This window comes from Protomyctophum bolini (genome assembly GCF_963924005.1).
Source record: "Protomyctophum bolini genome assembly, chromosome: 18".
Lineage (NCBI taxonomy): Eukaryota > Metazoa > Chordata > Actinopteri > Myctophiformes > Myctophidae > Protomyctophum > Protomyctophum bolini.
Window position 1 is genome coordinate 28,270,329 of NC_137879.1, and position 16,014 is coordinate 28,286,342.

At 45.1% G+C, this 16,014-nt stretch overlaps 3 protein-coding genes across 5 annotated transcripts in view; all 3 read right to left on the reverse strand.

Annotated features, from left to right (window-relative positions):
• LOC308333187 (protein tweety homolog 2-like) overlaps window positions 1–15,049 on the reverse strand; it is a 101,298-nt gene extending 86,249 nt beyond the window's left edge. Inside the window, exons 1-2 of one of the 3 annotated variants that reach the window (XM_080789397.1) lie at window positions 14,930–15,049; window positions 14,524–14,656 (exon numbers count right to left, since the gene is read on the reverse strand). In XM_080789397.1, the coding sequence (XP_080645523.1) occupies window positions 14,524–14,656; window positions 14,930–14,940 (144 nt within the window). In that variant the 5' untranslated portion in view covers window positions 14,941–15,049. Of the gene's footprint in view, window positions 1–14,523 lie in introns of all 3 variants that reach the window. The other 2 variants (XM_080789399.1, XM_080789398.1) reach the window with 2 other exon arrangements.
• Window positions 6,474–7,010, reverse strand: LOC308333068 (programmed cell death protein 6-like; the record flags this gene model as incomplete). Its single annotated transcript, XM_080789264.1, has 1 exon — window positions 6,474–7,010. One exon carries the CDS (start codon window positions 7,008–7,010, stop codon window positions 6,474–6,476), a length of 537 nt encoding a protein of 178 aa, XP_080645390.1.
• On the reverse strand, window positions 7,755–8,168 carry LOC308333069 (small ribosomal subunit protein eS12-like; the record flags this gene model as incomplete). The annotated part of the gene is made up of 1 exon (XM_080789265.1): window positions 7,755–8,168. The coding sequence occupies one exon, from the start codon at window positions 8,166–8,168 to the stop codon at window positions 7,755–7,757; it is 414 nt and encodes a 137-aa protein (XP_080645391.1).
• Window positions 15,050–16,014: the final 965 nt, after the last annotated feature.

Below are 16,014 nucleotides of genomic sequence, written 5' to 3' on the forward strand. Positions count from 1 at the left end.
TATCATGAAATGTAAATACAAATGTGATCATCATATTTGATCTTCAGGCTCTATTATGAAATGTAAATACAAATATGAATATCACATTTGATCTTCAGGCTCCAATCTCCAATTTAAATGTAAATATGTCATATTTGATCTGCAGGTTCTGCTACATACAGTAATGCATGTTAGAAGACAACCATTTAAGAGCATGGAGATACCCTAGTCAGTACCCTTAGAGAGAGCAGAGGCTAGTGGTGGTGCTGGGGTGGTGGTGGGAGCAAACAAAGCAACCTTCCGTGACACTGACAGCCAGAGGAAGTACGTGTACTGTACGTCAGATAATGCATCTCCCACATAGTGCTGGGCATGCATGGAAACCTCTCAAGTGGATCTGCTTGAATTAGCTCACTAAACACAACAAGTCCCCAGGACTTGTGTTATTCTTTAAGCCTAAATGTCTGACTATACCTCATGCTGTTTACATTACTGACTAATAAAGTATTCAATCAATCAATCAGTTTATGTCAATGGTTTTCAAGGTCGTATCCGGGGACCAGCGTTGGTGCCGGCGCTGTACTTGGACAATTTGTCTGGCTACACTCTCTCTGCCAAAAACAGCAGATCTGTGAGCTTGTAGATCTGCTATGGCTAATGTCCTCCCCTGAATATAGATGGTGGGATGCATTTTCATAATGGTGACAGCTCTACTGGTGTGTACAACAATGTTAACACGTTCATTCATACAGGCATCATGTGAGGTCTACTGAGCATGACATGTGTGTGCGTGCGTGCGTGCGTGCGTGCGTGTGTGTGTGTGTGTGCGTGCGCGCACGCATGTGTGCGTGTATTCTTGGCTGCCCCTTGGGGTCCCAGATGCTCTGCCAGTTGTCATTATTAAAGGCTCTGTTCTCTCACCAACAGCATTACAAGTGTTGTTTGAGATGTTAAGACAAACTTAACCATAATACATCCATCCACTTGACTGAATAATATACAGTACTACTCCTGTTTATAATCATCAACAAGCTGATAATAATAACACCCATTTAACAACAGGAGCTAAAACTATTCATACACTTGCTTAAGAGTAATGGGTGAAAAATAACGTATTCATGTGTTGCTATTGGGTAATGTTGTATGAATGTATGAATTATTAATGTTTTCCTCAACATCTATCTGTCAAGGTAACGCCAATGGAGACCGCTGCCAGGAAGATGCAAAGACGTCATTATAATTGCTAATTTTATAATTAGAAATGCGGCACTGATTTCAATTAGCAGCATCGCACTCAGTTGCAGTGGAATGCGTCAACACACAGGTTGGCGGCTGTACGCTCATTTAAAAATAGACAGATTGCACAAGAAAAAATTGTAACAATAAAAACGCTCTCCCCAGGTTGGCAGAGGGTGTAGAGCCCAGTATTACATTACATAATTGACACTGGGTGAAAATAATGGGTTAGAAAATTGTGGGATAAAAAAATATAATACTAATTGAATGAAAATGTGATTAATGTAGCTATTATTATTATTATATGCCATTATTATATGATAAAACAATAAATCCATATTTTTTTTACCAGCTGCTGTGTAAGCACAGCTGGTCAATGTTCTCTCTGCGGTGCTTCCACACTTGCTGTAGTTGAAACCTATGTTTCTCACTGACAACCTATCGTCCTGATTGGCTGCCTCGTCTCTAGGCAACCACACACCTTTTGCCTCTAGCCGACCTCTCAGCCATGGGATATAAGGCAGCAGCTAATTTATGTCATCAATTCTTGTTTACAAATCAGCATTGCCCTGCATACCGCAGCCTATGAGTAGTGCGGTGGTGTTTAACTGCAGAAAACACTGCACAGTGACCTAAGGTGTCACTGTTGAGTAGCCTACTGTGAGGCCCTAACACACACGCACGCACACAAGCAAGCACACATGAACACACACACTTCGTAAATTAACACAAAAGTAGTAGCAGATCCATAAGCTCAATACGTATCTCGAAGCGTGGTACAAAGCAACACTTTTTGAGCTACTATTGAAAGTAACAGTTTGGGGACATATGAGGTTTCCACCCGACAGAGAGGATTTGTTTTCACCAGTCTGGTCCCACCATGCAGCGCTGAGATACCAGTCTGGTCCCACCATGCAGCGCTGAGATACCAGTCTGGTCCCACCATGCAGCGCTGAGATACCAGTCTGGTCCCACCATGCAGCACTGAGATACCAGTCTGGTCCCACCATGCAGCACTGAGATACCAGTCTGGTCCCACCATGCAGTGCTGAGATACCAGTTTGGTCCCACCATGCAGCGCTAAGATACCAGTCTGGTCCCACCATGCAGCACTGAGATACCAGTCTGGTCCCACCATGCAGCACTGAGATACCAGTCTGGTCCCACCATGCAGCACTGAGATACCAGTCTGGTCCCACCATGCAGCGCTAAGATACCAGTCTGGTCCCACCATGCAGCACTGAGATACCAGTCTGGTCCCACCATGCAGCGCTGAGATACCAGTCTGGTCCCACCATGCAGCGCTGAGATACCAGTCTGGTCCCACCATGCAGAGCTGAGATACCAGTCTGGTCCCACCATGCAGCGCTGAGATACCAGTCTGGTCCCACCATGCAGTGCTGAGATACCAGTTTGGTCCCACCATGCAGCGCTAAGATACCAGTTTGGTCCCACCATGCAGCGCTAAGATACCAGTCTGGTCCCACCATGCAGCACTGAGATACCAGTCTGGTCCCACCATGCAGAGCTGAGATACCAGTCTGGTCCCACCATGCAGAGCTGAGATACCAGTCTGGTCCCACCATGCAGCGCTGAGATACCAGTCTGGTCCCACCATGCAGCGCTGAGATACCAGTTTATCAGTCTGGTCCCACCATGCAGCACTGAGATACCAGTTTACCAGTCTGGTCCCACCATGCAGCACTGAGATACCAGTTTCACTGGAATGAATCAAACGCAGGCACTTTGTATGTTATGGGAGGTCAATGAACTCCTGTCCACTAACACACAGTATGCTAACACACACACAGACACACACCACCAGACAGACACAAACACGCAGGATGGCTCACAAAGCAGGAAGTGGACACATCAGATGGAACACGACCTTCTGACCTGCACGCACAAGCCCACACACACACACACACACACACACACACACACACGTCTACACAGGTATGTTATGTAAAATGCAACTGCAAATGCATATAACCACGATTTCTAGTTGGATGTGGAATGGTTTAGTAGTAACTTTAGCCCATCTTATAGTGCAGGTTGCACGCCCAGTGACCCACGCCCAGTGTTGTTGCAGTCGCTCAAAATTCTGCTTTTAAACCACCCTATTTTATACTTAATTTATGTGATAGTGCCAGGAGAAAATAGACGATGTATACAATAGATCTGCTGTTTCACAGCCGAGTATGGGGTTTTGAGTACTGTGATTTCCTGTACAAGGTTCAATTCTCCTCCTCCACTTACACAATGGAAACGGTTTAATCTTCGCACGTGCATACACGCTCAGAGAAATGTGTAAATTTAGGCCCCCGGCCTAGTTCTGAAAGAGCTCCGTTTGTGGCTTTGCCCTCTTTCTGCCATTCCCTCTGAGCTGTGGGTCTCACACTAAAATACTCAGTGTTCCTTTACATGGTTATGGCTTAACATGGTTATGTTAAGCCTGGACATTTTGGACATGTCATTACGTGCGTACTGTATGTGTGCGTCTCCAGAGCAAATCTCGCAAATCATTGGACCAAATCCTGTATGCGCAGCTGCGCACTGCCAGTGGAGCACAAAAATATCTCCAGTAATTATTTTATTTTTGAGGGGAATTAGCCCCTCCGGCTCCTATGTCCAGTTTAAGTTTTGATGGTCTGTGTAAACATAAACATTGAAGACAAAAGTGAGGATGCAGATTATGATTGGCCAGAATGAGAAGATGTATGATGACATAATAGGATAAGAGTGCCCCTCACTTTACACAGGTGTGATTTTGTTTTGAGTGGTGCAACCACTCCAAGGAACAGCAATGTCCGTGTTCACCTATGTGCCTATTAATGAGCACCTGAGCACCAGTATATGACGAGAGAGAGAGGTGTGGGGGGCGGGGTTGCACCACTCAGTTCACACGGGTGTGTTTTTTACATACTAGAGCGGTGCCCATGGGGCCTGTACAGCAGTGCCCGTTGGGCACTGGCCTTCTTGGAACGATGCAAGTTGGAAATGCATGCCCAACCCAGATATTATGACTGTGTCCCTTTTATGCTCATATATGGAGTTCTTTGTCAGGCATGCCCAAATATGGAGTCTACATATGCAGACATCAGAATAATGTCAGAACAGGCCAGCTCCATAAATGGACACTGGTCCGGGGCCATGTACAGAGCCCGGGCAGAGGCCTTTGGTGGTGGTTCTGGGCAACCGTGGGTCCGACCGACTCGACACCGGGCACTGCACTCCCTCTGCCAACCTGGGGGGGCAGCGGACTGACCTCATGCTTCCTTCTATGCGTGAGGAGTCCTCACGCATTCTTCTCACCTGACAGGGGAGAGTTTCCCGGCCGGATGTAGCGAGTGGAAGGAACACGTTATTCTGACCAGTTCCTTTCCCCTCCATCAGGCTGGGTAGTTTACTGCATGTTTACTGCAGAGACCAGGATTACTGCATGTTTTTGTGAGGGTACCTACCCTCGGGGGCACAGGGAGAACATGCAAACTCCACACAGAAAGGCCCTTTCACCAACCCCCCCCCCCTCTCTAAAATGGAAATGAACTAAATGCTCTTACTGGGCTGAAGTCTGCGATCCACATACATTGGAGCCACGCTGTTCTATGTAGTTCTGGGAATCATGTGATTTAATGCCAGTAAGGTTTTCCATTTCCATGTTTTCCATATACATATTTTGTCCCCACACGTCTCAATATTTGCCATTGACAATGAAAGTTGAAATTAGGTCAAATGTCCGCCCACATAAAACTTCTATGCAGAACCGCATTCTACCATCTCAAAAACATCTCCAAACTCCGCCCCCTTCTAACCCAGTCAGATGCAGAGAAGCTCATCCATGCCTTTATCTCCTCTAGACTGGACTACTGCAACGCCCTCTTCATCGGGATTCCTGGCAAACATATACAGAAGCTGCAATACATTCAGAACAGCGCTGCCAGGGTCCTGATGAAAGTCCGCAAGCATGACCATATCACACCCATCCTCCTCACATTGCACTGGCTCCCCGTTACAGCCAGGATCCACTACAAGGTCCTGCTGATCACTTACAACTGCATAAACGGACATGCCCCTCCATACCTACAGGAACTAATCACCCCTCCAAAAACATCCTCCACCCGCACCCTCAGATCTGCAAACAAACTCCTACTCCATGTTCCCGATACCAAGCTGCGCACCATGGGGGACCGGGCCTTTTTCTCAGCAGCACCACGTTTGTGGAATGGCCTCCCCATAGACCTGAGAGTGCCACAGACTGTGGAATGTTTTAAAAAAGGCCTGAAAACCTTCCTGTTCCGGAAGGCCTTTTTATGCTGAACTGTTTTTTTTTGCACTGTTTTTTGTTAAACCTGTTTTTAACCTTTTATGATATCATATGTTTTTAAACCTTGTAGCACTCTGAGATTCCTTGTGAATGAAAAGTGCATTATAAATAAAATTCATTATTATTATTATATTTTTATTTTAAATATGACGTAAATTTGTGGCAACACAAAGCGCCCCTCACTTCACACGGGTGTGATTTTTGTATCTATCTTAAGGCATCATGCACACAAATACGATTGGTAAATGAGATTTGTAAAAGGTAAAAGGGGACGAAATGGACCCTTACAAGTCTGTGACTATTGAATGCCACTTTCAGTTAAATTATCACTGAGGATTTTATAGTGTAAATTGGGGTCCGAGATTTAAAAAAGAAAATGGTATGAAATGGGGGTCTGTGGTCCTTCCTTGAAATGAAAAAGGTTGAGAATCACTGGGTTAATTTAACCTCTGTGCTGCTTCAAATGAATCTGTCAAAAACTCTTGGATAGGATATATCCTGAGCATTTAACGTGAATACTCGCCTCACTGGGCTTCCTGCAGTACAATGTGGAAAGCCTGGTTTCTAATTACTGCTCAGAGCTCAGATCTGATGTATTCAGACTGCTTCGATATCCTCTCATCTAAACCGGACCACTAGCAAAGTGCAGAAGAGCGTGTAGCCTTTGATGGCCAGGAAAAAAAGGGAAATAAAAGGAAATCTAATGTTCAAATTCTAATTGAGATCCAAATGTCAAATATAACAACCAGGCCTTTGGACGGTCGGGGCCTGCCCTAGTGTGATTATGTGCCTTATTTTACACATGGCTTTTACTTACTTTTTCGTAATTCTAAATTATTTCAAGATTTTTCAAAAATAGCCAACACGTCTAAAATAATACTGAAGCTCAGGTGTCATTGAGAGGGGAGGGGGGATTTCCAGGGGTCCCAGCTTAAGTGATTGGTAAAACCATGGACAGATACTGTTCATATGAGATCTGGATCCAACCATCCTGGTCCGTGTCGACCTTCCTGAACACATCGGTCAGCCGCTGCAGCACCACACAACACTGGATGAAGTCGTCGAAGGCCACCCTCTGCTTCTTCTGCCGGTCGAACTTGGCTATCAGCGTCCCGTAGAACTGGTCGGACAGACGGTACCCGAACGCGGTCATCGCCTGCTTGAGCTCGCTCCGGTCGATGAAGCCAGAGTTGTCGCAGTCGTAGGTCCTGAAGACGTTCTGCCAGTCGCCGATGTACTTCCACACGCCGGCGAACTCGTTGAAGTTCACAGTGCCCTTGTTCTCCCGGTCGAACATGGATATGATGGAGTGCACCGTCACCGGGTTGAACGGGGTCCAGGTGCCGTTGGACAGAGCCTGCTGGAGCTCCGTCTCCGATATCACGCCCGTCTTGTCCTTGTCGACCTGCTGGAAGACGTTCCACAGGAAGGTCTGGTCGGCCGCCTGGTTCAATGGCGCTTGGTTCATGTGCGGCTGAGAACTGTAGCTACTGCTATGATATGCCATTGTAAATGGCTCTTCTCTTGTCGGATACGGATGTGAGATGTTACTCGACCGTCTAACAGTTTCAATCCCACTGCAATGATGAGATCTTAAATATATATAGCGTTGTTTCTCTCTGAAACGATGAAGTCATGAAACACGTCATTTTGCATCATGCCGGAAGATTACCTTTAACTCCAAAACACAAAGCTTCTGGAACCTAGAAGTCATACAGTTATGTCATCGGGTCTATGACGTACCAAGTCAGCCGCCTAGGACATACTATGACAGAACGGTATGATTCCAAATACGGATGGACAAGGTGGGCGATGCAGAGGGGCGTTGCTCCGAATTTGGGCCAGGTTTCGTTGTGGCTTTGTTGTTGTTTTTTTTACTCTCACATCTTTATTTGACACCTCATGTCTTGTTTTTGTATACGTCCTTGTTTTGCTTGTTTTTTACTGACGTGCAGCCCTCAGAGCGGCTGGCCAACGTTGAAGCCGCCAAAAGCTGGAACTGCAGGACATCCATGGAGGTGGACGGATGTTCAGTGACGTCATGACGCAAAAGTGGGTCAAGGTTTTGTGACAAAGTTACCATGAGAGGAGCCAACCAATTATATCGAGCTAACAGAGGTACTGCCGCTGCTTCAAACGCCACTGATCAACTTCCATATTGAAATGAATAGCTGGGGGGGGGGGGTTTATGTATAACTCCATGGTCACATCTCTACTGACAGCTCACTTTCCTGGCTTTGAAGTATTCCTCAACCGCGTACATGGCTGGCGTTTCCTGGCCATAATCCTTGACCACGACGGAGCTGCAGCCAATCACCTTGCGGGCCTTGCCCTCGCGGTCGATCTTGCACTGGCCGGCCCACTCGCCCAGCGTCTTCCTCTCCACCAACTTGACCAGGTTGATGTGGTGCTCGGCACACAGCGCCTCCACCAGCTTCACGTACTTGGGGTCGTCGCAGTCGGACGCGAGGACACAGAGGTGGGCCTTTTTCTGCTCCAGAGCCTTGACCACCTCGCGGAGGCCGCGGACCAGACCGTCGCAGATGAGCGCCGTCTTCAGCACCTCGCGGAGAGCGGTGTCGATGTCCATCGCTCCACCTCCTGCAGAAACACTTTCCTCTGCCATTGTAGATTATATGAATATAAATGTCAGAAGGACCCAAATACACTGGAAGCACAATGTATTCACTGAGATAAAACCAGGGAGTTAAAGTTACTTTCACAACACACTGGGATAGTTGTTGGACCTATGCAATGAGTTATATAGATACGGCTGATGTCACTAATGATGGCTGAGCATGACATCATTGTGTGACATGATCGCTATGACACATCACAGGGATGACAGACCCAGATGATGCCACTCATAGTATTTCTCTCTGTGTAATGCTGGCATCGTGAAAACAATGACGATGGGGGTCCTCATGGAAACGCTGTGGCTCCAATGTGACCTGTGGCATCAGTTATCATGCCATTAGCAGTCTATGACATCGACTCCAAATTTGGCCAGGGTTTCTTTCAGCCCGGTCACAGCCACTATGACATACAGTACACTTCTGTGGCTCACGCACACACACACACACACTCTTGCAGAGCTCGAAAAAAATGAATAAAAAGTAAAGAATAATGACTAGCACGACTTTGCTCTCAAGAGATCAGACGCACTAATTAGTTTCACTGTACATGGAAATAAGCAGAGAATAAAACAGCTTCTATAGTTCAGACATGGAACTATATTGTCTCAAGAGTGCTGAAGTAAAGCAGTGATTAGAGCCTGACTGAGTCATTATAGGTGAAAATGGGGCTTAAAGGTTGAAACAAAGTACAGCACAGTTAATCTGTTTATTTATTTTTTGCATATAAAAAAGTTATCATAAGTTGTCATATAGAAGCTTTAACCTGATCTTGGCGTGGGTCTTTCGAGCCAGTCCATCAGATGCTTTTAACGGTCATTTTAAACGTGTGTGTGTGTGTGTGTGTGTGTGTGTGTGTGTGTGTGTGTGGAGCTGCCTGTTGGTCTGGACGTCATCGCCATGTTGGCTTGTGGTGGACATTTGTCAAAAGTCCATGTTTGCCCCAAACATACGAAATGAGCATTACCAGAAACACAGAAAGCGATCGGCCTGAATGATCATAACAGGTCTGTAACTCTGACTCTGGAGTCCAAATATGCCATATTGAACACTGAAGAAACCTGGGGACTTGACATACAGTAATTGGGTCTTACGATCAAAATAAGAACATAATAATGGGGTGTAAGAAATAAAATAAAAGATTTGCCACGGACAAGACCAAGCCTTTGCATATTGATGACCCCTGGTCTGGGAGAGGCTGTTGCATTGTCAGGAAACTGGGCCGAGGGTCTAAACTGGGATCAGGTGATTCAGATTGAACTGACTTGACATTCCATTACTGACAACAAGTACACTGTCCAACCCAGGGGTGAGAGGCTGGGGGCTGGGCATAGCTGGGACGCAGCCATCCCTACATACACACACACGCACGCACGCACGCATGCACACTTACAGATCCACACACACACAAAGACTGACAAAGGCACCAAAGCGAAAAAAGCAAGCACAGTGAAAGGTCGCGACCCCTGGCATTCCGACATTCTATGGGCCACACAGCCAAAGAGGAATTCCACAATCTCCACAGCACTATAACTGGCCAATTACAATCCCCCCCTCTCTGACCACCCAACAAAATCCCACCTATTAAGTCTGAGAGTGGGAAGAAAACCAACATAAATCTTGTATGGGGGGGGGGGGGGGGGGGGTGTCCCTGGCAAAGAAAACCTAAAAACTAAATTTGGATGGGGGTCCGCGGCCAAATTGTGGATCCTTGAGATTAAAACATTGCTCAATGCTCTCTCCACACAGCACTGGCTGGTCTTTGGCAAGAGAGAGAGAGACAGAGAGAGAGAGAGAGACCCACATCAGCAATTCCTGTGAAACAATTTAGATTAGCCTCTGCTAAGGATAATTTGCCTGTGATTAAACATAATGTCATGTCATGTGCTAAGTGAATATCAATGGAACACAATAGCAGCTGTTAATCGCCAGCAGTGAAATACAACAGAACTATGTCTTCTTTAAAGGACCACTTCACAATTGTTCAAATCTCATTTAATAGGTCCTCAAAATAAGCATGATAAAATGGCCCGTCCACCAGTGACATCATCATCGGCGGATCTTTTTTACAAAAATGTTAGATTTTTATCATCGTGAGAACGATGGCTTCGATTTTCGCATTGCAACTTTTCAAGAATAGAAAGCCTGCCGTTTCTATTAGCTTGGATTCCCCATCGATGATGTCACTGGTCACTGGTGGACGGGTTTCTGAACTGCCCACAGCCCTCCTATGAGACACAGACTGAGTAGATAGAGAAATTGTGTCATTTTATCATGATTATTAGTGAGGACCTATTATATGACGATAGGTTGAAAAGTGGTCCTTTAAGCACTGGAATGTCTTCTAAACGGTTTTCTGAAAAACTGTATGTTGCTATATTCAGTGGTGCTCAAACTTTTTCGTGTCAAGGTCCTCCAGCCAAAATGACATGCATTTGGCCGCCGGCCCTCCATCAAGTCAAAATATGTTTTTTCTAGGGACCCCCAGAAGCAAAGAATAAAGAAATAGCTGAGCATAGTGCGTCATGAAAGCGATGAGCTTGTATATCAGCTATTTTCTGCAGAAACAGGAGGTGTCGTAGTATAGAGTCCAGGGGGGACTCCAGACTACTTTAGTTAGTTTTTTTTGGAACGGGTTTTAAAAAAAACACAGCCGTAAAAACATGGCAAGCTGCATAAGGCTGACCTTATAGTACACAGTGATGTAAGCAATACAGCTGCACATAATCTAATTAATAATGGGTGTGTGTTCGATTTAGGTTTTTTCCAACTTTTTCCTTGCTGTTCTTTCTTTAGGGATGCCAGCTTAAAACTTGCTAAACAGTATACACCAGCTATATGAAGCTGTATCCTCATCAAAGTCCCATTGTAAACATCTATTCATAGATCTTTACAGAACACATAATCCAAGACATGCATGAGCCTTTCTCCTGTCACCAGCACTCCTTTAGCAAGTTCCATCAGGCAACGTGGACTAGGGCTGAGAGATATGATTTCAAAACTATCACAACACTTTTGCCTAGTAGATCATAACAAAAATCTATCAGAAATGTTTTCTGTGTCGATTTGTTCATATAGGCCAAGAAAAAAAAGAAAAACCTTGAAGAGCCCTGATTTAGTGAGTTCCATCAGGCAGCGTAGACCGTGTGGAAACATCTATTCTATATAGCGTCATTAGTGGCTTGTTGTTGCCAGCATGTGTGGACTCACACACACCCCAACATACACAGCAGGGACATTACGTCGACTGGTCGTTAATTCATTAGGCAGATGGAAAGCAAATGTCAATAAAAGGAACACACAACAAACATGCATATAGTTATGACGAATGGACAACTTGGCCGATGCAGATATTTCCAGAAGCGGTTTGACAAGTTACCACCAAAGTCCCTTATCTCCCATAGCTCAACTCTGTGACACTATTATCACTGACAACGATAAGACACAAGTATCAAGCATAAAACAGAGACACACAGAGAGAGAGAGAGAGAGAGAGAGAGAGAGAGAGAGAGAGAGAGGGGGGGGGGGGGGGGGGGGGGGGGAGGCATGGTGTTGTAATTATGCAAGCCACGACCTACATCTCAGTATCTGTACATAATCCTATAACTATATTTAATCACTCCTAAACTGTGTAAGCAAGCAGATATGTTAATGACACCACAATGTGCTTTTCCTTATCAAGATAATACTGACTGAATAATGCCACCGACTGTTGAAGTGCACAGGTGTCTGTCATCTGCTTGCTTGATCATCATGTTTCCAATCTATTCCCATTCCAGCTTGCTGACTTGTTACTTGTGATACCGACTCATGTGTTCTGGTCTAGTAAAATGCCTTGTGCAAACTAAGGTAGTTCTCGATGTGTGTTTAACCACTTACACCTTTAATACTTGCCGTTGACTGGGGAGTCTACCGGGGACACCAGGGATCTAAACTTTCCCCCCCTTTACGCCAAACCTGATTGCCAATTATGCTGATCTACAAGCTCGGTGTCATCTTAATTCTCAGGCCTCGCTGCTTGCTTGCTTACAGAGGATCAATTGAATTCAAATGAAGCACCATTCGCAGTCATCACAGAGAGGATCACATATAATTCTAAATCACAACCCAGAAAGAAAATAATGAAATTAACAGATATGTGGAGAATTTGAGAGTGAAGAGTGTATGAGAGAGACAGAAAGACAGCATAAGAGACAATTAAGAGACACAGGGCTGTATTTTGCGTGTCTTAAGTAAGTACCTTACCTAACTTGAGTAAACTAAAGACCTGGAGGCGTGATCAATGCCATTTGGCTATTCTGAGTGGCCAAAGAGCATTGATCACGCCTCCAGGTCTTTAGTTTACTCAAGTTAGGTAATAAGACCTGGACTTAAGACACGCAAAATACAGCCCATAGAGAGAGATGGATGGATGCGTGTGGTTGTGATGGAGGGAGATTCCCAGACAGCGTCGGTTGGCTGTGTTCAAGATGACCGTTTAGTCAGCAACAGGAAGCTCAACTCCTATGTGACTCATCATCATCAGTTCCATCAGCACTATACTGTCTCTATCTTTATAACAGTCTATGCTGTAGGCTGGACACACACACACACACACACACACACACACACACACACAGTAGCCCCATGAAGGAACGTGCACACTACACACACAGACATCAATGTGGGCTTGAGCCCTTGCTCTTTTTTCCCCCAACAATCTGTTTATTGAAAATTTCGAGTTTGCAAAAAGGACATGCCCTTTTACCCGTAAAAACAACTGCCCTCTCCTTACCATCAATGCAGCATTTATGGTGAAAGAAATGCAAATGCCACCCGGCCCCCCCCAATTTCAGACCCTGCCTCTAACATTCTCTGCACGTCCCTGCATATCACAGTCTACATGCTGGACACACACACACACACACACACACACACACACACACACAGTGGACTGCACAGTAAAAAAAGACGTGGAGGTACGCTAAAGTCAATGTACTTAGGGCCTAGTTACTGTCACCAACTGCCAGCAAGGCCCTGGAGGCACTGGGATTTAAAATGCTTAAGATTAAATGGCAAAGAAATTCCATATTCATAGATGTGATTGAAATTTGTTTACATCCTCATTCCCTCCCTCTGTTACTTCAAAGGCATGAGAGAGAGAGAGACACACACACACACACACACACACACACACACACACACACACACACAAAGCTGCCTGTCTCCTCCTCTGGAGCGAGGGAGAGGGTGTGGGAATTGTTGTGACTCCCATGAAAACAAATGTATTCCAATGTACAGTAGCGCTCTCTCTCTCTCTCTCTCTCAAAACAATCAATGTATGTAGGCCTACAATTAAATATGAATGGGAATAGATAAGAGCCTAAAACAGAGCTGCTGCATTGCATTGAAACTTAGAAGGAAGACTATCTTGCAAACAAAAAAGGTTGTACACACACACACACACACACACACACACACACAGCTGTAACAACATCATTGTTTCACAAAATGTCAACTATTACTCAATGTTATATAAAAACAACTTTTCTGTGCGTCCTTTAGAACTTAGAATACAGTCTCTACATTCAAGCAGATAAAATAGCTTCAACAAGGTGACAGTGATAAGGTTTCTAAAGAACACATTCACCCAGGGTCCCAGGCAGTTAGTAGCCTACAGTATATGAGCTTTAGGCACAGCAGTAGCCTACTGTAGGCTGATGTGACTGCAGGCAGTAAAGGGCAGCTTCTAAATTTGTCAATGGAAGGGAAGGACTGGACATGTTCCAGTATTAAAGCATTCTACCAGCCCTTGGATCAGACTAACTATCATAGATGTATTTCATCGAGTATGACTTTAGCATTCATGTCAAAATCGATAAATTGCATCTAGTCTTGAACCAAGGCTATAGCATTCAACTGCAACCGAATGGACCCTTATAAGTCGAGATCTATACAAATAGAACCAAATGGTAGAGTTGTATTTCCAGTGCATGATGATTAATTGAATACCTACCCAGGACCACAATGTAGTGCTATCATTTAGGCTGCATAATTGTAAAATCGTACCACACTGCACTATTTTCAACCTGTTAAAGTACGTGTACATTTTAAAAACAGAAATCTATATTGTAGCTAAATAAAAGTCAATCTGATTTTTCAGATCAGAGTCGTAACTCTCTCCCGAGTTAGACCCATAAGGGTCCAATGGTCCATTTGATTCCTTAACCTTAATTGTCCATAATTTAGCTGCCTGAGGACCGCCTGGAAATTCCTCTAGAACCCGGTCCCCCGACCACACTTTGAGAACCGCTGGCCGCTGCTGACTGAACCATGAGAACAGCAGCTATAGTTGAGTTGTTTACTAACCTGCTGGTAGTTGTGATCCTCGGGCTCAAACGCGTTGTCAGTGGGCTGGAACCTCAGGTTGATGTGAGGGAAATTGTGAAGCCAGTACGTCCACCAAGGAGCGATATAATCCACCCGGGCAGAAGACATGATTCTAGAAAGAAAAGTTGGGGCTATAGGTTAAATTAGCCTCTTTTTCTTTACACCCAAACCAAGCAGCGGACACCGTCCGCTCCAGAAAATATCTCCTCAATCCAGTCTCATATCAGACAAAAGGCTGTGGAGACTGAAGAAGCGCTGTCACACTAAATCTGCTGCGCCTGCCTGCCACAACATGAGACAAAAGACACACAACACACAAGTCACACACAGAGACGACAAACATGGGATAATCTCCAGATTTCTTTACATGTGGGTTATTCCTCACAGCGCGCTCATGTCTCCTCTCCCCAGTCCCTCCTTTGTGCGTTTTTAAGTCCCAACAGTACCGCAGAAGAGCCGTCCAAAATCCGTCCCACGCCGTCTGACACACACGCTCCGATCATCCCACTGACAGAGTGAAACCGAACTGGGGTCGTGGACGCGCAATTACGGCTGGCCACGCGCGGACACGGGCTCACTTTAATGAGCGTCAACTTCAAGTCACGAATTTAATGAGCACACACGCAGCACAGGACACTACTGGACATGTCGTGGTTTATTACTGAAGCATCGTGACCTCTTCTTACTGAAGCCCCGTTAGCCCGATTAAATTATAATTTCTTGATATGGATCTGACAAGTCACTGTACTGCCATCTGGTGGTGAACGTTGGAAAAGGCTTGTTGGAATCCTGGTACTGGTAGCCAGTCAGGTTAGAATTTTTAGTCTATGGTTGCCTGGAGGCACATTTGAGAAATTATCTCCCAAGTAACCATAATCCGGTCGTTTTCAGCATGTCGGTCCAATGGTAAGTCGGAAAAGCGTGCGCACACCGTAGCTACTGTCGTCTCAATGTGTTCATCCAATGGACAGCAAGTGTTGGTCAGCTTCATTGGTGAAACAAGTAATCACCAATTCTCAAAAAAAAATCATTTCAAGGACCCCCAGTTTAGTTGCATTAGTACACGATAGCTTGCTTAGGCCTGACCTATATGCCAGACCCCATACTTAAGTCAGTCGACGACAGTTAAAAACAATAGCTAAGGAACTTCTTTAGGACCCCTGGGGGCCCCCAAACACCACTTTGCGAACCACTATGTAGATACATTTCATTGGTCAATGCATGAAAGATCTGTTCAACATGAGGTAAACTGCATGCTTCATTAAGTTACACCTTCAAAATGACTGAAATTATTAAATGGTGCACGTGCAGATGATTAATGTCAGATCAAGATAATGGTATACATGTGTTAAATTACCCTAACAAATTTGGCTAATGAATATAATGTGCAAACATGCTTTGTGTGGGCCACAACTGCCAATTCCGACAATTTTATTAAAATATTAGCCCCTGGCAAAACACATTGATGCA